This window comes from Astyanax mexicanus, chromosome 8 (assembly GCF_023375975.1).
Source record: "Astyanax mexicanus isolate ESR-SI-001 chromosome 8, AstMex3_surface, whole genome shotgun sequence".
NCBI lineage: Eukaryota > Metazoa > Chordata > Actinopteri > Characiformes > Acestrorhamphidae > Astyanax > Astyanax mexicanus.
The window spans coordinates 57,236,964-57,258,850 of record NC_064415.1 but is presented as its reverse complement, the minus strand read 5'-3'; the positions used below and the strand labels follow the sequence as shown (position 1 = coordinate 57,258,850).

Sequence of the window (21,887 nt, the reverse complement as noted above, 5' to 3'; positions counted from 1 at the left end):
TAAAATATCTAAGGTTATTTTACAATCTACGAAGCCAAGCATTATTCCATCTAAGTTTAGCTAAAGTACAGCTGAAAAAGAGATCCGCCAGATCCAACCCAGAAACCTGCGGTCCGGAGGCCACCAGCAAGCCAGCTGAGAGCGAAGGGATTTCCCTGTGGGTTCTCATGGGGCTCCGTGCTGACACAGGAAGTCAACCCACCCTGCAGGCAGGCTCACGTGATCCTTTTTCGGGGTGAAGCATCAGACGACCAACCCAGGCGGACGTCACCAAGGCCCACTTCAACAACTCAGAGTAAGGCAGAGCTGGGTTTAATCTTTCGGCAGATGGTGTTCTGTTGGTCATGGTCTGGGTCAGGTCTTTAATAGAGCGTCTTTAGTATAGATGACTCATTTTGAGTGGCTTGGTTGGAAATAAGAATTGGTTTCGTAGACTTAAAATGCCTTAGATCCTTATTTAGAAATACTCACTTAATAGTTATATTAATCTTTATTCCTTTCATATCAGCATTATAACGTGTTTGTTCTTTTATTTCTCATTTATCATTCTACACTATGATTTGATAGCTAATGGCTACATTTATGACTTTTTAATGAATTATTTACTCATATCTGTGTGATTTAATAAATACTTTTATTTTACAAAACCTGTCATTTCAGTGTGTTTTTCTGGATAACTTGGTTATGAAAATTTCTGTTACCTGTAGAAACCACACCCTGAGATGTCTTGTGTTATTAATTAATTTGATTAATCAATTAATTAATTAATTGATTAATCTAATTAAATTAATTTAATAACTGGCGCCCAATTAAAAAAATATTTCAACATCTCAATTAGCACCAGGTATTAAACCACTGAGCCCGCTACATAATTGGCTCGCCAACGTGGGGCAGGATTATATTCTTATTGGTTCTCCGCCGCGAGACCAGAATATATACACATTTCATAACCAGTTCCAGAAAATAGCGCTGTAAGTTGCAGAATAAAGTGTATTTTGTTGTTATTATTAAATGCGTTAGCTGCTGGCTAGCTGGCTTAGCTGGAGTTAACTGCATAAACCCAGCGTGTTAGAAACACACGCACATGTGCTACACGTGTTTTTGTTTACAATTCAGGACTGGCCAGTCCCCTGTGTGTGTGCGTGTCACGCGCACGCTCCCCTATGTGTCTAAATAACGTGTACAGTTGTGTGTGTGTGGTATGCGAGCGCTCTTGAAAACATTACTCTGATTTGTAAAATAAGCTTGGTTGACACACCGCCGTGTGTGGGCAACCTTAAACCCGGGTGTATATACGTGTATATACGTGTGTACTTACATAAAGTTCGAACTGTTTCCGGTAAAATAGACATATTTTGCCAGTGTTGATCTAAGGCCTTCGCGCAGCCCTGAGTCGCGGATCTCCGGCTCATCGACTCCGCGCTCCAGTTAAAACTGCCGGTTTTTGCGCGAAATCCGTAAAATCCTGCAGTACTGGACACTTCCACGTGCGTAAAAGAGTAGCTAACTTTTACGTAACACCACCCTGAGTGGCAGGAAGTCTATTGTGTGCGTGATTAAACTAACCACGCCAGGATGTAAATCCTCTTTGCTCATCTTGTGAAGTGTGTTGCTGCTGTGTTAAACTTTAGGACAGCCGAGTCCTTCTCCTCTGCTATTCACAGTCGACTGAGTCAGTCAAATCTGCTGACCAGGTCCCAGACCCAAGGGGCGGTCCTTAACGTGGCATCATCAGTGGGCGTGACCACTCCCACCAGTCGGCCTCTGCCACCATCTGGTGGACAGCCTGACTATTTACACTCAAACTCAAAGGGTGTTTTACTACCCCTCACCACTAGGGGGGGGTACACTGCCACATCGCCATCTGGTGTTTGATTTGGTTAACTGCATACAGTGCAGAAAGGTGCATTTCATTTGTTTGACCACCAGAGGGAGCCACTTAGCCATATAGCTGTGTCGCCACCTGGTGTTGTACTTGTGTAATTGCTATCATCCTGTAGAGTGCATTTAGAGTTTCTGTCGCCAGAGGGTGCCAATTTCAAACAAACTTTTTGTTAAGTTAATAAAGGGAATTTGCATTGTGGTTGGGTTAAATGGTTTGTAAATAAGTAAACAAATAACTGCATTCATTTAATCGGTTAATATTAAATAGTTAAATTTAAGTTGCAGGTCTGCTCTCTCAAACATTACTCTTTATGTTACATTGAACCAAGCTAAATAGCTATCTCCATTGAGTAACTAATCACAACATAAAATAATTAACTGGTCATTTTAATCAATTTGATTAAGTAAAGTTAATAAAATTTTTGTTAATTAATTATTTTCAATTTAATTCAACCATCTTCAAATAAATTAAGCTTAATTATTGATCGATTAAGATCAATTATTAATAACTGATTGAAATTAATTAATTAATTAACCATTAAAAAAAAAAAAAAAAAAAAAAACCTATCCAGTTATCAGTTACTCAACCATATACCCAGCACACCTGTGCTTAATACATAGTTAAATTCTCCCATCCTGTACATAGTTAATAAATATACCCATATTTAGATTTAGACATTGTGTATAGTGCCCTACAGTTATTAAACTGTTCACTAGCATCACTGACAACAAATCTAACTATTCTTTTAAAATTAATCTACTAATTGTAACCTTAGGTCGCCCACTTTTAACAGATTTTCTTCTTAGAAAAGGCACAATGCTAATTGACTCGAACATAAAATAAACTTGTTTGTCATCAAAATTGTTTGATTCCACGTGCTTTACGTAAATCAAAATGTGTGCCACCGAAAAAGCTCTTTTAGAGCTTACAGCTGGTCTACCCCCAGGACTTACCATCCCAGTCCAACAAATGGACAGTGGGGGTCTCCATGCACTAATTGCCAAAAGCCTCAATGAGTGTGTATCTAAAATCCTTGAGGGCAAGCAACAAGTGGATCCGATTTCCCTAATACTGTGGAAACAACTGCTGTTGTCACAGGATCAACTTGCTGCTTCCTCCAAAACCATTCAAAATCTCCAAGCAGAGATTGTGACTTTAAATGATAGAGTTGCAGACCTAGAGAACAAAACTGTACAGTCTGAAATGAACCAAAGAGACCTCAAAACCGAAGTGCAGCTGCTTCAAAAGGAAGCCAACATAGCTACCCAACTTGCAGCTCAGTCACAGGAAAAACTAAAACATGCTATTGCAAGACAGGTTGAGCTACAAACTGAATTAGCACATGCTAACAATGCAGTCAAATTAACTCGAGACCAAACAGAGTTAACATTTGAGCTGATGATGGAGGGAGACTCCCCCATCAATCCAGCTGGTAAATCAGGAACCCCTGGGGTTCCGGATCCTAAGCAACAACCATCCACAAATACAATCCCTCTAGTCTCCCTTAAAGGTGCTGAAGCGCCAGTAGAACCAAGGTTCACTCAGCGTTCCCAGCCACATGGGACCTCTGTGCAACCTCAAGCACCCTCTGATAGAGATTTGGACAAAATTGCGCGTAACATCCCACGCTTTGAACCAGAACCGGACGGTTCTAATGATGTCCACCAGTATCTTCGCGACATTGACTTCTTCTTACGCCGTTTCCCCAAGGCCACGGTAGATGATAAAATCTACCTCATTAAGGTGTCCTCTAGTCGGGAAGTTGGACGTTTCATTGAGCGCCAACCACCCCAGGTTAAGAGAGATTATCCTGCTCTTTGCAAGGCTTTGGAGAATGAGTTCTCCAACCACCTTGTTCAAACCGGCCTTGCTGCAGCTCTTGCAATTAAGCAGAGCCGCCAGGAAACACCCCTACAGTACTATCACCGCCTCAGGCTAGCTTATTTCGGCTATAGAAATGAGCCTGGAATGGAGGAAGAGGAAGTTTTCAAAACATTGTTCGTGAGAAACCTCCATCCCTCCACCAGTCACTCTTTTGGAGTCGCAGCCTGCCCTCGTACGCTAACAAGCCGGCAGCTGCGTGATTTGGCTCTCAGAGGATTTGCTAAGTTCCAACAAAACATTAATAAAAAATCAGAGTCAAATGACGTCCTGATAATTAATGAGCAGTCCTCCCACGTCAAGCAAAAAGGGGCACACAAGGCTCCAATGCCACCTAAGACCCAGTTAAACCACAAAAACCAGAGAGTGTTCCACTCTTGGCGTCGCTCGTCCCTACATTGGGCCGAGCAAAGTGACCAAAAGCCCTCCTATCGAAGGAAAGGTAGGATAAAACGCAGTTGGAATGGCAAACACTCACAGCACCATGCTCGAGCACAGAGCTCCAGCAAACTTCAATCTCCGCTCAGGAGAAAGAGCCCAAAGCACCACAAACGTTGGTGTCCACCTAAAGGGCACAAGCATGAGACATATCCAACTAACCTGAGCACTAAAGACGGCAGTCTGCTCAGACAATTTCGTAACGAAATACGCAAGCAGGACAATGCTGAATCTGAATTCTTGCCAATTGTCCAAGCTCCAGATCAACCTGCTTGGGGGGGTGCGAAATCCATCCACCCCAATGCAGCCTTGGTTGTACAGCCAGACGCTGAAAACAACCACACTGAGGAAGCTTCTTTCCTCAGCCTGGAGGATCCACCACCTAAACAATTCTTGGGTTTCTTAACCGAGAAAGGTTCAACACCAAAATTCTACCTAGCCACCTGGCTGGAAGATGTGTTCGGGTATGAAGCTCTTTTGGACACGGGGTCAGACATTTCTTTAATGTCAAATTCACTTTTTGACCAGGTGAGGGCGACAGCCCGCCGAAACAACAAAGAGATACCTCTGAAAAAGTGTGCTCTTCACCTTCAACCATATTCGCACACTGGTATCACTCTGCATTCTGCAGCCCTGGTGCACGTTGCCATCGGTCCAATGAGCCTCACCCATCCAATTCACATTTCTCCATTGGAGAACGTCCCATTGCTCTTTGGCAAAGACCTCCTTGACCGGTTCAAACCATTGATTGACTTTCAGCATCGTAGAATCTGGGCACAGGTTTGCGAACCCCTGCCCTGTCCTAAGGCACAGGATAGAGTTCAATGCTATCATGTTGCTAGCAACATTGAGCCACACAAGCTCATTGAACCTTCAAATTCCACGGGAATCAATGAGAAGCTCATGGTCAGGGTTCTGAAACCACCATCCTCAGAATCCCCTAGCATGATTCTAAAACAAAACACCTGTTCATGGGCATTGACTCCCTCTACGGCTGTAGATGAGTACAACCCAAAAGCTGGAAAGTCATTCACTCTTAACACAACGGTCAACGGTGAAATCTTTGTTCCATGGGCTGACAAGTCAGCTGTTCACAGAACACCTGCAGGTTCCTTGCCACGGACTAACTGTGATCCTCTGTTCGTGCACCAAAAGGATTGTTCTCTTCTTGTTCCTGCACCAGTGGTTCCAGACAAACACAGTCCTTTGGATTCTTATGAATGTAAAAACATTCCCACCATCTACACAGATGGATGTGCTTTTCGGAATGCTCAGATCAAATGGAAAGTTAACATGACAATTGGTGCATGTGACAACACTTCTTTCAGAACACTGGCATTTCACCTTGATCCACTTGCCACTTACTGTGCGTCTTTCAGGATGCTCAAGGGCCTGTTTGTTTATGCCCCAGATACACACGCTTCATCTTCATTCGTGGTGCCTCAGAGCCATGGGGGGGAGAGCCTAGCCCAGGCCCTCGATCACCCATGGGTGGACCACAAAATGATGGGGAAAACACACCGAGCATTCCCACAATTGACATATCTGCCACTTGTTGGAAAAAGGCTAGTGTGTTTTCAGCCCCAATCTTCAGAAGATCTGTGTGGTGTATGGCCAATTCCACAAATGGATTGGGTTGAAAGACTCATGAAATTTGTTCGAAGGAACAAACATCTCATCACTGTGGCAGGTGCATTTGCCAGATGGGGGGGACGTCCCCCAGACCCTATTGAAATGGTTCAGGCCACAACTTTTTCGCTGAACCACACTTTCTCAGGTGTTGGTATATCTCACCGTTCTAGCGGTGAACTGCGGAAACACCCAAAACTGGGAAAAAGCACGCTTGGATACCAACCATTGTGCTACACTGCTGACAAGCTACTGGTGAGGTCCCAGCACAGCACTGGCAAAACAATTCGCGAGCTCAGGTCTCATTGGGTTGGTCCTCATGCAGAGGCAGACAAACTGCCTCGCATCTGGAACCAGATCCCGCATCGTCAGTGTTTTATTAAACTGATTCTCAAACAAGTTCACTGTAACCCAATTAAACTATGCAAAAGCCCCATGGGACAAGTCGGGACCAATAATGCCCTAGGTTAAATCATAATACTGGGCCAAATACTTAGACACACTGAGTGTTCATTGTCCACCATTTTCTGGCCTGACGCAATTGTTAAATTGAGAACGTACCACACATTCATTGTCTGGAACTCACCTATCCGAGTAGCATAACCCACAACAAATTGGATATTTTGTTAAACCTAGAGTTTGAATCACCATTTCAAACCATTAGCATAGCAGTATAATAAATACGTGGAGAAGGGGGGGTGCCAATTTTTTTTTTTTTTTTCTTTCTTTCTCCTCTCTTCAGGTGCCCAAAACATATTTTGTTTCCCTTCTGACTACGTTTGCTCCGCTATATTGTTCTCAATTGTTGACTAAGTAGTGGCTAATTATTGAAGCATACCTTATGGGTAGGTTGTCTTGATAAAGTTATAAAGGAACAAATAGCTAGCAAACTATTTGTGACCCTTTCCTATGCTTGTTGCCACACTATCACATTAAATTAACTATTTTATTCAGAACCAAAAGCCAATAGCTACAACAAAAAAAAAAACTGATCATCAGAGAAATTGTATATCCATTAGACCAAAAACTCTGTCAGCGACCTTGTAGTAGATTGTCTTAAGAAAGCATGACCAACAAGACACCAATTGCATGAAAGATGTACCCTAACATGCTCTGTCTACAGAAATCCACGTTGACATCGACCGATGACCCAACGTCCAGTGGCCCATCGATCGATGGGGGGGGAATGTAGTGGATTAACCAGAGGATTTCTTCATTGCTTGGACACAAACACACACTACCCCCACTTTACGGCCTATAAGGAAACTTCGAACCCAGAACACTCTAAAAAAACCTTGGAGTAATCTTTTTTTTTCAAACAACCTTAAATTTCAAAATGACATTTACTGACTATTTCTTCACTCAGCCTCGCCCGAGAGCCCTAAATGCGAGTTTAGGGTAAAAATTCTGTTTACATTCCTCCAAGTCATAAACCTCGGAGTTAATGTAAACATTTGGAACATTTGCAACACATTTGCAACATTTGCATCACTAGGACGGGACTGCGGACTTAAGAGAGTGTCAAAACTTAATTAATGCCTTGGAAATTGTTAATTCACCAAATGTTGTACCAATTTAGGGGTTTGTGCCTAGTTACTTCTGCAATCACTTAGAAATAAGATTAATGAAATTAAGAGAAATGTTCTAAGCTTGGAAATTCCATTGACCGTTTGTAAGTGAGACTCTCTGCTCTCTGTTCACCAACCTCCCCCACCGTCGTAAATTCCGATGCCAGCCGCTTATCTAAGCATTCAGCAAAGGGGAGGAATTCCTCACTCAGAAGATTTTGCTTAAAATACATATATATTGACTATATAAAAAAGGTGTTTTATAGAATGTTTACTAAATAATGGTATATGTGTCTGGTATATGGTATATGTGTTTGGATGTGTCCTGATTGAATTCTCCTACACATTCAAGTCTGAATCAACAAGGTTTAATTAGCATTTGATAATTTAGCTTTATTTGGTTATCAGTGGTTTAACCATGTATTATCTTTTAAGTGATTTAATTGGGTTTAAATAATAACATGACTCTTGATCTCTTTCTGACAGAGTACCATCCATCGTTGTATTTCTAAGATTATCTTGAATATTACATGTTTGTGGGCAATATATATATATATTACATTTATTGTGATTCAATTGTAAGATTGTTTGTTTCCTGAATTTATCCTCACAAACTGATAAGCTGAAAAATGTATTTTGATCCACGTTTAATTGAGTTTTCTTTTGGTTTGATCTATTAGAAAAATTCTGAAGCATGCTGACCATGTGAGGGGGGGGTTTTATGGCCCTTTGTGCATAAGATCTTCCCTGCCAAAGTTTGAAATTGCTCCTAGACCAATCAAAACAAAGACATTTGGGCCACAGGGCCAATCATAGCTCAGGGGCCAAACAGGCCACAGAGACTAATAGTAAACTGGGCAGACACAGTTTTAGAGTTGCCAGTTGAGTTTTGGGAGTTCAGGTCAGAGCAGTTAGAGAAGGAGTTGGAGAAGATGAGTTGAGGAAAACAGTTAGAGGAGAGAGGTTAGGGAGCCCAGAGATGGAGAAAGGATAGACTGTTAGTTTAGTCATCTTAAGTTAGTTTTCTTAGACTAGCGCATTTAATCTTCAAGTATATTAATCTTAGCTATCCTAGTTAAAATATCTAAGGTTATTTTACAATCTACGAAGCCAAGCATTATTCCATCTAAGTTTAGCTAAAGTACAGCTGAAAAAGAGATCCGCCAGATCCAACCCAGAAACCTGCGGTCCGGAGGCCACCAGCAAGCCAGCTGAGAGCGAAGGGATTTCCCTGTGGGTTCTCATGGGGCTCCGTGCTGACACAGGAAGTCAACCCACCCTGCAGGCAGGCTCACGTGATCCTTTTTCGGGGTGAAGCATCAGACGACCAACCCAGGCGGACGTCACCAAGGCCCACTTCAACAACTCAGAGTAAGGCAGAGCTGGGTTTAATCTTTCGGCAGATGGTGTTCTGTTGGTCATGGTCTGGGTCAGGTCTTTAATAGAGCGTCTTTAGTATAGATGACTCATTTTGAGTGGCTTGGTTGGAAATAAGAATTGGTTTCGTAGACTTAAAATGCCTTAGATCCTTATTTAGAAATACTCACTTAATAGTTATATTAATCTTTATTCCTTTCATATCAGCATTATAACGTGTTTGTTCTTTTATTTCTCATTTATCATTCTACACTATGATTTGATAGCTAATGGCTACATTTATGACTTTTTAATGAATTATTTACTCATATCTGTGTGATTTAATAAATACTTTTATTTTACAAAACCTGTCATTTCAGTGTGTTTTTCTGGATAACTTGGTTATGAAAATTTCTGTTACCTGTAGAAACCACACCCTGAGATGTCTTGTGTTATTAATTAATTTGATTAATCAATTAATTAATTAATTGATTAATCTAATTAAATTAATTTAATAACTGGCGCCCAATTAAAAAAATATTTCAACATCTCAATTAGCACCAGGTATTAAACCACTGAGCCCGCTACAATTTAATCCTCCCCCGTCCCCACAATTCATTTCTTCTCTTATTATCTCCTGATCTGCTCTCCGTAGACCTGGAATTTTGGAACTGGCTCCTCCGTCGCTCTCACTCTCTCTCACTGTCGGAGAGTTTGATGTATCTCTTGCTGTGTTGGATGATTGACCTCAGCTTTTGCTTTGAAGATTAATCCAAAATAAGAAATCTTGATTTATTGATTTTTTGTTCCCTGTTTTTAATCTCCAAAAGGTTTATAAACAAGAGACCCTTTTCCAACATAATTAGTTTGGATTAACACTGCTACTAGGTGATATTTTTGGACTGTAACAGTCAATCTACAACCCTAGATCAGAAAATGTTAGGGGATAGGGGCATAGTAACGGCCCAGTGCTGCTATAGTCTTTTAACTTTAGTGTTTCTTAGGTTTGTGAGGCATGGTCTTTATACCGGTCCAATGTGGCCCAGCTGGGACAGACCGGGGTTGCACTTAGTCTTTAAAATGGTGTAATTCCTTTGTTATAAGATTATGTTATCATTATATTAGTGGCATTTAATGGTCTAAAATGCCAACAACAAGTGTGTATACAGTAATGAAGGCAGGGTTCAGCTCTTCTGTGTGTGTTGAGGAGTCTGACTGCCTGGTTGTAGAAGCTGTTGCAGAGTCTGATAGTGGAGGCTCTGGGTGTTGAGGAGTCTGACTGCCTGGTGGAAGAAACTGTTGCATGGTCTGGCAGTAGAGGCTCTGTGAGTTGAGGAGTCTGACTGCCTGGTGAATGAAGCTGTTGCATGGTCTGGCAGTAGAGGCTCTGTGAGTTGAGGAGTCTGACTGCCTGGGGGAAGAAGCTGTTGCAGAGTCTGGTAGTGGAGGCTCTGTGTGTTGAGGAGTATGACTGCCTGGTGAAAGAGACTGTTGCAGAGTCTGGTAGTTAAGGCTCGGATGCTCTGGTATCTTCTGCCAGACGGCATTAGAGCGAAAAGTCTGTGCGAGTGATGGAGGATAGATAATATAATCAAAGCAAATAAACAATATATTCTGATTATTGTTGTGTATTTGTGTGGGAGTGTGTTAACTGAACCAATTCCTGTTTTCTGCTGGAGAAATGCCATTAATCCCATTCTCACTCTCTTTTTCTACATGAACCAGGGATTGTTCTTGCATTAGTCATAATTCCCCACTTATTTTTCTTTATTTAGCTATTAATTTATTTGATTTTTTGACTCATTTCTACCCTGTAACTAGACTTGGCCTCTTAACGAGTAGTGATTTAACTTTTATTACCAATTAGAGTGTTTCATAAATACAAAAAATACTTTTTTATACATATTTGTACAGTTAGAGACACTCGCTGAGCCCTGACTTCATGTTTATTTAAGGTTATTATATTGTTATATAGAATTTAACACAATTTAAGAGCAGAAAACACGTCTAAACAGAGAAACAATTATTGTTTGTGGTGCTCGTCTGTCTGATTAACACTCTAATGCTCTAATTGAGCATTTGGTTTGTTGTTTAATTACTAAGTAATGTATTAATGAACTCCTGCAGCAGGTAAATATAAAGAGAGAGGTTTTTATTCCGTTTTTCAAGTGTGTGATGATTCACGCTGGCTGTTTCAGGCTCGTCTACTGCTTTCAGAAACCCCTCGCTGGAACATCTGACAGCCTTCTTCTGTTGTGTCACGGTGGATTTTTTTGGAATTGGCTTTTTCGTTGGCTCTCGTTGCCTGAGTGTTTGATGTCTTTCTCGCTGTGATGGAGGACGGACTCCGGCTTGTGCACTGAAGCCGACCGCACCATAAAACTAAAAAGGTTCTGTGTAGAATTGACAAAAATGTAGAGAACCATCTGCAGGAGGTTTTCTGTCTGTGCAGTGAATCATTTCACCAGGGTAAAAAAAGGTTAAAGCACTTGGATGTTTTTTTGAGTTGTCTTGATTCTCTAGAGAACCATTATTCTTTACTATTGAACCCTTAAAGAAGACTGTAGATATGTAGACCATCATTATCAGAAACAACTACGAAACTAATGTTCCTCACACTGTGATACACCTTAAAATTATTTACAAGAGAGCGAAAAAAAAAACCTTCTCCACTTTCAATGGAAGTCAATGTTAAAAGAGTTTATTTAAGATCATTATGTAGAATTTCTACTGATCTATTCATCAAGAAATTGTGACACAGTGTAAGGGACAGAGTAAGTGTCTAGAAACGTGCTTTCAGACTAGGAGGTATACCAGTTACAACCTCCATACTGCTAGATGGCGCTGTGGAGCACTATGTAGAACAGCACCGCCAAAGAAGCACACTGACACAGCTTGATAACTAACGCTAGCCAGTTAGCATAACAAGCTTACACACTTGTGTAATGGTAGCTCAGCGCTGCCTTGCCTGGGGAAAAATGAGAACAGCACTTTATCTGAGGAGCTCCTGCTGCTGTTCCTCACTGTGTTAGTGTTTTTATTTGAGTAAAGTAGAAAAACACGAATGGAATTGCTGGGAAAAAAGTTTCTCTCGTCCCCCAGACAAACCCATACTGTAATGCACAATAATGTGTAAGACACAACACGAAGATGACTGCTTAATCTGAAATAGTTAACAAAAAAGAGACAAAAAAGTTGCATTAGGCAGCATTGCAGAAACTCTCTTCAGATTTTAGTTTTAGTTTTAGTACTTTCACTACCCAGGTTTTCCTTCATTTTGACCCTTGTAAAAGGGAACTTATAAAATAATGTTAATTTAAAAATCACTAAAGCTTGATTTTATTTCACGTGTTTACAACTTTCCTCAGATAAAGCTTCACTAATGAGTAAAGTTGGGTCCAGTCTGGCACTTTCAGTAATGATCAGAATCAGTGTGATGTTGGTAGATGCCTGCAGAAGCCTGAGCTGAGCTTTCCCAGCATGCTCCAGGCTCTTCAGCATCTTCAGGCTCTTCAGGCTCTTCAGCAGGTGAATTCACTTCTGATTTGCTCTCTGTGTTTTACTGAGGTTTTATCACATCCAGGGGTGGAAAAAGTATTGAAAATTTGTAATTAAGTAAAAGTACCTTTACTTTGCTAAAAATCTACTTGAATAAAAGTAAAAGTACCCATCTAAAAATCTACTAGTAAAGTAGAAAGTACTTAATTTAAAATGTACTTTGAGTAAAAGTTACATAGTTACTTTTAATTATTTGATGTAAAAAAGTACAAATCATAAATTAAATTGTTTTTAATGAACTATTATTCCACATAATAATTTGGACCTTTCAGGCAGTATTTGTTTAGACCACCCCATAAAACATTTTCAAGAACAAGTGGTATAGGTTTCTATGATCCATTTTTTTTCTTTACTATTAAGAGGTTATGGTTATATAGGCGACTATAAACTGTTATTTTACAGTTTTACAGTTCATTATTATTTTTTAACTTGCCATTGCTCTGCTTTAACTGCTATTTACATGTTTTTTTTTAACATTTAAGCAGATTGTTTAATATTAAAAATACTCATCACCACATGCTTTCTCAGGTTTGATGTGGAAGTTTTGAAAGCTGACAGCTCTGTCCGGTGGGACACATTTTGTATTGCATGAGGACGTTATTGCCTCGTTATTCCACGTGCGAGCATCTGTGCCCATTTTTTTTTAATTCAGACAATTGTTTTTTTTTTCCCCAGCATTTTATTTTTTACTCAGTAATCAGGAGTTTTCCAATGTAGCAAAGTAAATTACTTGTGTCAAAATGTACTTGAGTAAAAGTAAAATTACCTATTTTAAAAACTACTTTAAAAATGACAAATTACTCATAAAATCTACTCAATTACAGTAACTTGAGTAAATGTAATTAATTACTTTCTACCTCTGATCACAACTGAGCTGCTGATTGGCTGAGAGGCAGAGGAGTCTGAATGGAGGTCTCTAAATCGAGCAGCAGCAGTTCTCTCTCTCAGAGAGAGTCGTTTTTACCAGCATTCCAGTACTGTAGAAACATCAGGGCGTCTTTAAACACTTAAGCACTCCCTCCCTCCCTCTCTCTCTTTCCCTCTCTCTCTCTCTTTCTCTCTCTCTCTCTCAGACTCTGGCAGATCCAAGCAGCTGGAATTTAGCGGTTAAGTATTTAAGATAATAGATTGCTGGCTAAGCACCATCTGTTCAGCGCCGTTTTCTCAGAACACCACTCAATCTTTCTGCACTTCCACATCAGGGTTTCGGAAAACTCCTCCGAATGTAGACCATATGTTCAGACAGAAAGTAAATGCTCAATTTTTCTCGTAACACCACGTACGGGAGGGTGATAGAGCCGAAAATCAACAACGTGATCAGCACCATCTTTACTGTGAATGCCTGCGGACATCACAGTGCCTATTAAAAGTTTCATTTCAACATACAGCTATTTGGGCGTTGATTGGTCCAGCAGTCTAAAACCCTGCCACTATGATCGGGAGAACGCTGGTTCGAATCCCAGTCATGCAGCTTGCCATGAGCCAGGCCGGAGCCCCGAGAGAGCACAGTTGGTCTTGCTCTATCTGGGTGGGTACAGTACAGTAGATACAGGCGCTCTCTCTTTCCCCTCATCACTCCTAGGGTGATGTGGATCAGCACAAGGCTGCATCTGTGAGCTGATGTATCAGAACCGAGTCGCTGCGCTTTCCTCTGAGTGCACAAAATGAGATCTAAAACCAAAAGAGATCTAAAACAGAGAGAGATTTGGAACAGGTCTGAAACAGAAAGAAAGTCTTGAAAAAGTCTGGGACATTAAAAGTTGTGGACAAAAAGAGGCCAGGTAAAGGTAGAGGTGTGAAACAGGAGGAAGTCTGGAAAAGAAGAGGTTGTACTTGTACTCAACCCTAAATCAATGTCTTGAAGCGAAAAAAGGTTTAAATCGTTTGACTGTTAGGGCAATATTTAAGTTTGTGTCACAAACATCAAGCCTCGTCTGAATAAATCAATTGTTTAATTTGCCATTTGGTTATTATTGTTTCCCCTTAGATTATGGTTGTAGAAAGATGCCAGTATTTATGCTGTGAATGTCTGTGTTACCTTCTGGCTCTCTGCTTTTAGTTAGTAAGATTTGACTGGCCAACGATTTGGCCTAACACTGATGGAAGTGTCATTCAGGTGCATCTGCTCCCTACCTTCCATTACTGAGTACAGTATTTTTACCATTACTACTATCAGTACATCTTACTTTTGTGGTGGAACAGTCATATTTAATCAATCATTTAATAGCAGTTTTGACCGGAGGAGGATGGGCCCCCCTCCCGGCGAGTCTTGGTCTCTCTCTAAGAGGTTCTTTTATGCTGCTGTAGCCTCAGTTCTGCTTCCTGAGGGTTTTATATTTGATCTTTTCTTGATCCGTGGGTTATTACTAGATTTCTGTAAAGCTGCTCTGCGACACCGGCTGTAAAACGCTTGATACAAATAGGTTTTATTTTATTGGATGTATTGGAAGGACGTGTTGTCTCTGCATTATTGCTTTTAAATGCTAAATTGTGAATGTCCCCGTCGACCTGCTGAGGAAGGATGAATCCTGTCTCACGGTTGTTTCTGGATTTTACAGGATCACGTCATGAGTCATGCTTCTTAACCACTGGCAGCTACTGCTGAGCACGTTTCAGACCAGGTTTCACGACTGAAGCTCGACTCGGACTGTAATTGAAGCTGGATTATGAACATGAATCAGACTCTATTGTGGAAAGGCAGTCTCAGCGGTTTTAGATAAAATAAAATTATCGGCCAAGAAAGAGGGCTGACTCTGACTCTGGTTGGTTTGTGCTCTTAGTGCGTTTTGATTGATTAGAATAATCGCACTCGGGTGCAGATCAAAACAACCAATCGAACTCTGGAGATGAGAACGTGATCTGGTCTCGATCCGACCCAGCTATCAAATATACTTCTTTTATTTAGACTAAACTGCTGATAAGGTGCAGTTTATTCTAATATATTAACCAGATAAAAGCTAATTACCACAGCTCCATGCTGTTTACACACTGAGCTCGTGTATGTGCTGTGTTCACTGCTCACAGCCACACTGCATGTCCTATTAAAAAAAACTGTGTTTAAAAACGCAGCAGCAAACTTTTAGTGTTTTGTGTTAAAGCAGCTTCACGCTATATTTCTTCTTACTATATTTACTTTCTCTGGCCAGCTCTGACCAATCAAAGGAGATAATACGCTTGCATGGTTTATTGGTGCGCATTTTGATGCGTTTAGGTTTTTATGCCTGTGTGAAAACAAACCAAACAAAAGGAGAAACTAAACAAGATGCATGAAAAAAACGTTGATAAAAAAACAGGGTTATTCCCCCAAATATTGATTATTTCTGAACTCTTAAAACTTAATGAGTATGAACTTTTTTCTTTGTATTATTTAAGGTCTGAAAGCTCTGCATCTTTTTTGTTATTTCAGACATTTCTCATTTTCTGTAAATAAATGCTCTAAATGAGAATATTTTTATTTGGAATTTGGGAGAAATGTTGTCTGTAGTTTATAGAATAAAACAACTATGTTCATTTTACTCAAACATAAACCTATAAATAGCAAAATCTGCATTTTAGTTTGACTAGTATCACAGAGACAATAAAAGCTCTGTCTTAACTAAAATATATTTAAATCTGTGAGTTAAAGGCTGCAGGTCTGTGCAGGTCTGACTCGGCTCTGCTGTTGTTGTTGTGAATATTAATTGCTCCGAATCTAAATGCAGTTTTCCTCATTTGTTCTGTTTTTCTGCTCATTTGTTCATGTCTCTCCAGTCTCTTGGCTCAGTCTTGTTCTAAAATAGCTCGGTTCTGATCTCCCCTGTGGCCCAGACCCAGACAGACACCTCTCCCAGCCAGTCCCATCCCACCCCCCCTCCTCCGGCCTCCATCGGCCCCTCTCTCAGCCTGTACACTGATGATGAATTATCTAATGGGCTTAAAAAGGTGTAGAGCTGATTTGATCTCTTTTTTCTTAAGTAAAAAAGAAGCTCTGTGCTCATTTTCTCACCTAGTAAAGGAAATGTATTAAATAATTAAAAAACTTCGCTATTAAATTATATTAAATGCAATCTGGAAAACCTAGAAATACAGACATTATTTTTAAGTCTTGGAAACTGTTAAAAAAAATTAAAATAATAAGTAAAAATGCCCTAAAATATTACAGTGAGCATGCATATATACTTTAGCCACTGCATGCATATTTAACAACAAATAAACTGAACCTAACATAGTCAGCTGCATTTGTATTGTATCTACGTATGTAAAATGATTTATGATTTACCAATAGTACTATGAGTTAAATAGTACATCCAGTATATAAACCTCATTAATATTGAAAGTGACCACTTAAAAATGATGAGTTTCTTTGATTTTAATAAATTGAAAACCTCAAGAGGAATCATGGATGATCACAAACCATCAAACCTCCAAACTGAACTGCTTGAATTTTTGCACCAGGAGTAAAGCAGCATAAAGTTATCCAAAAGCAGTGTGTAAGACTGGTGGAGGAGAACATGATGCCAAGATGCATAAAAAAAACTGTGATTAAAAACTATAGTAGTACTATAGTAGTAAAAAGTTTTATAGTGTATGTGAATAGATAATAGATCAATCTCTGTGCAGAATCTATCAGATCAGACTGAATATTTTTAGATCAGTATATTTCATTAAATTTATTTTAAGAAAAAGCTGCTATTGTGACGGCAGGGAGGCTTAGTGGTTAGCACATTCGCCTCTGAGCACTGGGGTCTTGGGTTCAAGTCCCTATCTGGATCTAAATTGCTGTTTCTAATGCAGTTTCAAATGCGTGTTTGTGTTTTTATAATTATAATATAGGTAAAATTGTGTTTTTTATCTTGTGTTTTACAGGAGCTGGTGGGTAGTGCTCCTGCTCAGAGGAACTGGAAGGGAATCGCTATCGCTCTGCTTGTCATTCTGGTCATCTGCTCTCTGATCATCACCTCCGTTATCCTGCTGACGCCACGTGAGTTACGGAAAATTTCAGATTTAATATTTAAAAAACCCAGCAAGAAATATATATATATTTTATTTTTGACTAATATCTACTATTCTAGTAATTTGGAGTGTTTATTTAAGGTGTTTATAGACTAATGTCTCCTATTCTAGTGTATAGGAATGTTTATTTAAGGTGTTTATAGACTAATGTCTCCTATTCTAGTGTATAGGAATGTTTATTTAAGGTGTTTATAGACTAATGTCTCCTATTCTAGTGTATAGGAATGTTTATTTAAGGTGTTTATAGACTAATGTCTCCTATTCTAGTGTTTAGAAGTGTTTATTGTGGCTGTTTATATGCTAATATCTCCTATTCTAGTGTATAGGAGTGTTTATTTAGGATGTTTATATGCTAATATCTCCTATTCTAGTGTATAGGAGTGTTTATTTAGGATGTTTATATGCTAATATCTCCTATTCTAGTGTATAGGAGTGTTTATTGAGGGTGTTTATTGTCCAACATTTTATACTCTAGTGTATAGAAGTGTTTATTAAGGCTGTTTATGGACTACTATCTCTTATTCTAGTGTATAGGAGTGTTTATTGAGGGTGTATATGGATTAAGATCTCCTATTCCAGTGTATATGAGTGTTTATTGGGGGTGTTTATGGAATAATAGTTCCTATTCTAGTGTATAGAAATCATTATTAAGGCTCTTTATTGACTACTATCTCGTATTCTAGTGTATAGGAGTGTTTATTAAGGGTGTTTATGGACTAATGACTTCTGTTCTATTGTGTTAAAGGCTTAATAATTGAAAGTTCTATAGTATTAGAAGAGATATGATCATATTTTTCCACACAGATCTCTCTCTAAATGTGTGTACAGTTGAGCGTGTATCTCCAGTAACAGAAGGCGCAGTATAGAGAGTGGGCTGGAGATGGTGTGTTGGCTTTTCGGTAAGAGCCAGCGCTCTGTAATGGCTCTTTAATGTGGGTTATGGTAATGGTCCAGTCCCACTGAACGTAGATTATCACAGACTAATGGCCTGAATCATTTATAAAATTGGCAGGACATCAGAGGTGCCATTTGCATCTTGTTGTGCTGAATTTTTTGCCTCTGTGTTTTATGGTCGGCCACCGAAAATGGCCAGCTTTTCAATTATCCCCTCACATCCTGGATCATGAGGAGTCATTAGGTGCTCTTTTTTCCTCTCTCTCTCTGATTCGTGACACACATCGAGTTTTAAGCTGTAATTAGGCAGCTGGAGCCGTTACATCATTTGTTTTAGATTACTTACTGTAATAACTCTGATGTCGTAAGGTAATGAAAGCAGCCCTCGTTTCAGATCCCAGGGGTCAAAGTTGAGACGTTATCGGACTAAAATGAGGTGAAAATGAAATGCTCTGATCCGAGAGTTCAGACGGAGAGCTGCTGAGATGTTAAAGACCCTTAAAAAGGTGATGAACACGAACATGATGAACGTAATCTAATTTATTCCTCCAGAGATGTGATAAATGAATGTAGAATGAGAGCAGAGCTTAATGAACAACTGCTGTAGAGAGTTCTCCTCTTTCTAAAGGGATTACTGATAATACGCCTCATATTCTAGTGTATAGGATTGGATATCAGGTGTTTATTAACTGATATATGTATTTAATGATAGGGTTTAGAGACTAATATCTCCTATTCTAGTGTTTAGGAGTGTTTATTAAGGGTGTCTATAGACAAATATCTCCTATTGAGGGTGTTTATAGACTAACATTTTTTATTATAGTGTATAGGAGTGTTTATTAAAGGTGTTTATAGACTAATCTTTTCTATTCTAGTGTATAGAAGTGTTTATTGAGGGTGTTTATGGACTAATATCTTCTATTCTAGTGTATAGGAGTGTTTATTGAGGGTGTTTATGTACTAATATCTTCTAATCGACTATATAGGAGTGTTTATTGACTGTGTTTATGACTAATATCTTCTATTCTAGTGCATAGGAGTGTTTATTGATGGTGTTTGTGGACTAATATCATCTAATCTACTATATAGGAGTGTTTATTGACTGTGTTTATAGACTAATATCTCCTATTCTAGTGTATAGGAGTGTTTATTGAGGGTTTATATACACTAATATCTTCTATTCTAGTGTATAGGAGTGTTTATTGAGGGTTTATATACACTAATATCTCCTATTCTAGTGTATAGGAGTGTTTATTGATAGTGTTTATGGACTAATATCTTCTAATCTACTATATAAGAGTGTTTATTGACTGTGTTTATAGACTAATATCTACTTTTCTAGTGTATAGACGTGTTTATTGAGGGTGTTTATAGACTAATATGTCCTATTCTGGTGTATAAGAATGTTTATTGAGTGTGTTCATAGACGAATATCTTCTATTCTAGTGTATAGTAGTGTTTATTTAGGTTGTTTTTGGACTAAATCAAAGCAACTTTTTGCCATTGTGGAGTTGTAGAGTTGTGGAGTTGTGGTGATGACAGCAGTGTTGGGTTTTACAGCAGGAAGTTGCCTCACTCAGGTGAAAAACAAGTGTTTCTCATACCAGCTTGTGAAGGGTTTTATATAATTACCTGATGAGCTGAGTGAATAGAGCAGAGAAGAGACGGATCCTCAGGACCAGCAGCTCTTTTCTACTAGTTAATAAAAAAATGAAAAGTGTGTGATTTGGATCGAATTGTGGATCAATAGCGTTCCAGCCAGACTAGACCGGGTCCTGCAGAATGTCCTGTCATCTCCTCTAATTGGCTGCAGACATGGCGCTGGGTCTGGAATTGCTTGCACAAGATGCAAGTGTCTCGAGGCAGCCTCAAAAAAAAATCGCAGGTGAAGGCCAGACCCTGCGAGTCTCTATTTGTTGCTGTTGTTATTTCGCCCCAATTTGTGGAGCTCTCAGGGGCTGTGAGGAGATGTAGGGGAGGAAGAGGCAACAGACTGAAACTGTTTCGATATTTTAAAAATTTGCCATTAGGAAAGAAAAACAAGCTCCATCTCCGGAGAGTGACAGAACAATACCTCCTGCAGGCTGAGCTCAGTCTGAACAGGAACATTAGAGCGACACCAGAAGGGGAACAATACTCCACCACTCTGTTCCTCTGTTCCTCACACCCAGAACAAAGCTTCTGATCTGAAGAGACAGCAGCTAAGACAATGAGGAGCTCTAGTAGAGCTGGGCGATACGGCCTAAAAAACTAAAAATTACACTTTCACGCTTCTACTCTTTAGTGATAAAACTCCTGCATCCGGACTGCAATTGAAAAAAAACAGGAGGACCAGTGAGTTTTTTTTTTTTTTGCTTTCTTGGTCACATGACATCACGGTGTTCAGTAGCTCCTCCATTTCCACTCGCTGTTGTGTTTTTAATGTGGATCTCTATGACAACATGCGCCCAAAGTGTAATTACGGTGCGCGGCAGTGGACAAATAGCTGTTTTATTAAAGGCGAGGAGAGTTCAGAAAAAAACAGTAGATAATTCAGCCCTATCTGGACAGAATTCTTTTTTGTCTCCTTGGGTTTAGTAAAATAGCTATTTGTCCACTGCCGCGCACCGTAATTACATTTGGGTGCATGTATCCATGGAGATCCACGTAAAAACACAACAGTGAGTGGAAATGGAGGAGCTACTGAACTACGGGAGCCCAGAAAGAAGTATAAGTAGCGGAAATTAAAACTGAAAGAAAGACCATTTTCATAAAGACACATCTTCCCTAACTGTAAATTCCAATTTATTGATAAAATCAATTTATCGCCCATCTCTAAGCTCTAAGCTCTAGTATGTGAAGTTCTATCTTTACCTTTATGTTTGATAGAGAACGATGTGCTCTTTGCAGTGTCAGATATATTAAACAGAATGAATTCAGCGTTTTCTAACATTTACTCAGTAAATTGGGAAAAATCCCTAGAAGATACACACACCCACATGCTTATTCATAATTAATCATTCTGTTCATTGACTAATCCTCTGCTGAAGCAGTTTCTCTCTCTCTCTCTCTCTCTCTCTCTTTCTCTCTTTCTTTCTTTTGGAATGAGAAACAGCATTACATATCAGCGACATTCATATGGATTCATATGGAGAACAGCTTGTTTTTGTATTGCTGTTCTAAGGCGAGCTGCAATTAATAGCAGGAAAAAACTACTTAGTTGACAAATCTGTTGATCATTTTTGAGACTATTTGATTATTTAACATTTATATCACTTTAAAATAATAAATAAGACTGAACATGGGATTTGGTTTAAATGGGAATTCTTCTAATGATTATTGAGTAAATATGTAATCCGTTCCTGTATGTGTCTGTTACCGTATTTTTTGGACTATAAAATTATTTAATTTTCCCAAAAATCGTCAGTGCATCTTATAATAAAGTTTTAAGGAACAGTAAAGCCACTCCACTATAGTACAGTATACAGTGTTAATCGACCCTGAAATTGGGAGTCAACTCATTTTTATAATCAACATTGTCGATTATGACGATTTACGCAGTGATAACACTTAAACTTACAATAAGAGTCACAAATAACAGTATTTACCACAGTTATGAACACTGTTAAATGGTTACTAATGTAAAATACTCAGCCCTATTGTGGAAAAGAGTCTGTTGTGTTCTTTTCCAACCTTGTTCCATTCTT

At 39.3% G+C, this 21,887-nt stretch overlaps 2 protein-coding genes across 4 annotated transcripts in view; one reads left to right on the top strand and one right to left on the bottom strand.

Moving 5' to 3' along the window:
- arhgap21b (Rho GTPase activating protein 21b) overlaps positions 1 to 21,887 on the bottom strand; it is a 162,414-nt gene that overhangs the window by 41,070 nt on the left and 99,457 nt on the right. The gene's annotated exons all lie outside the window — the stretch shown is intronic.
- dpp6b (dipeptidyl-peptidase 6b) overlaps positions 1 to 21,887 on the top strand; it is a 139,547-nt gene that overhangs the window by 79,633 nt on the left and 38,027 nt on the right. For all 3 annotated transcript variants that reach the window (XM_022677781.2, XM_022677780.2, XM_022677783.2), the window contains exon 2: positions 17,161 to 17,275. In XM_022677781.2, the coding sequence (XP_022533502.2) occupies positions 17,161 to 17,275 (115 nt within the window). The remainder of the gene's footprint in view (positions 1 to 17,160; positions 17,276 to 21,887) is intronic.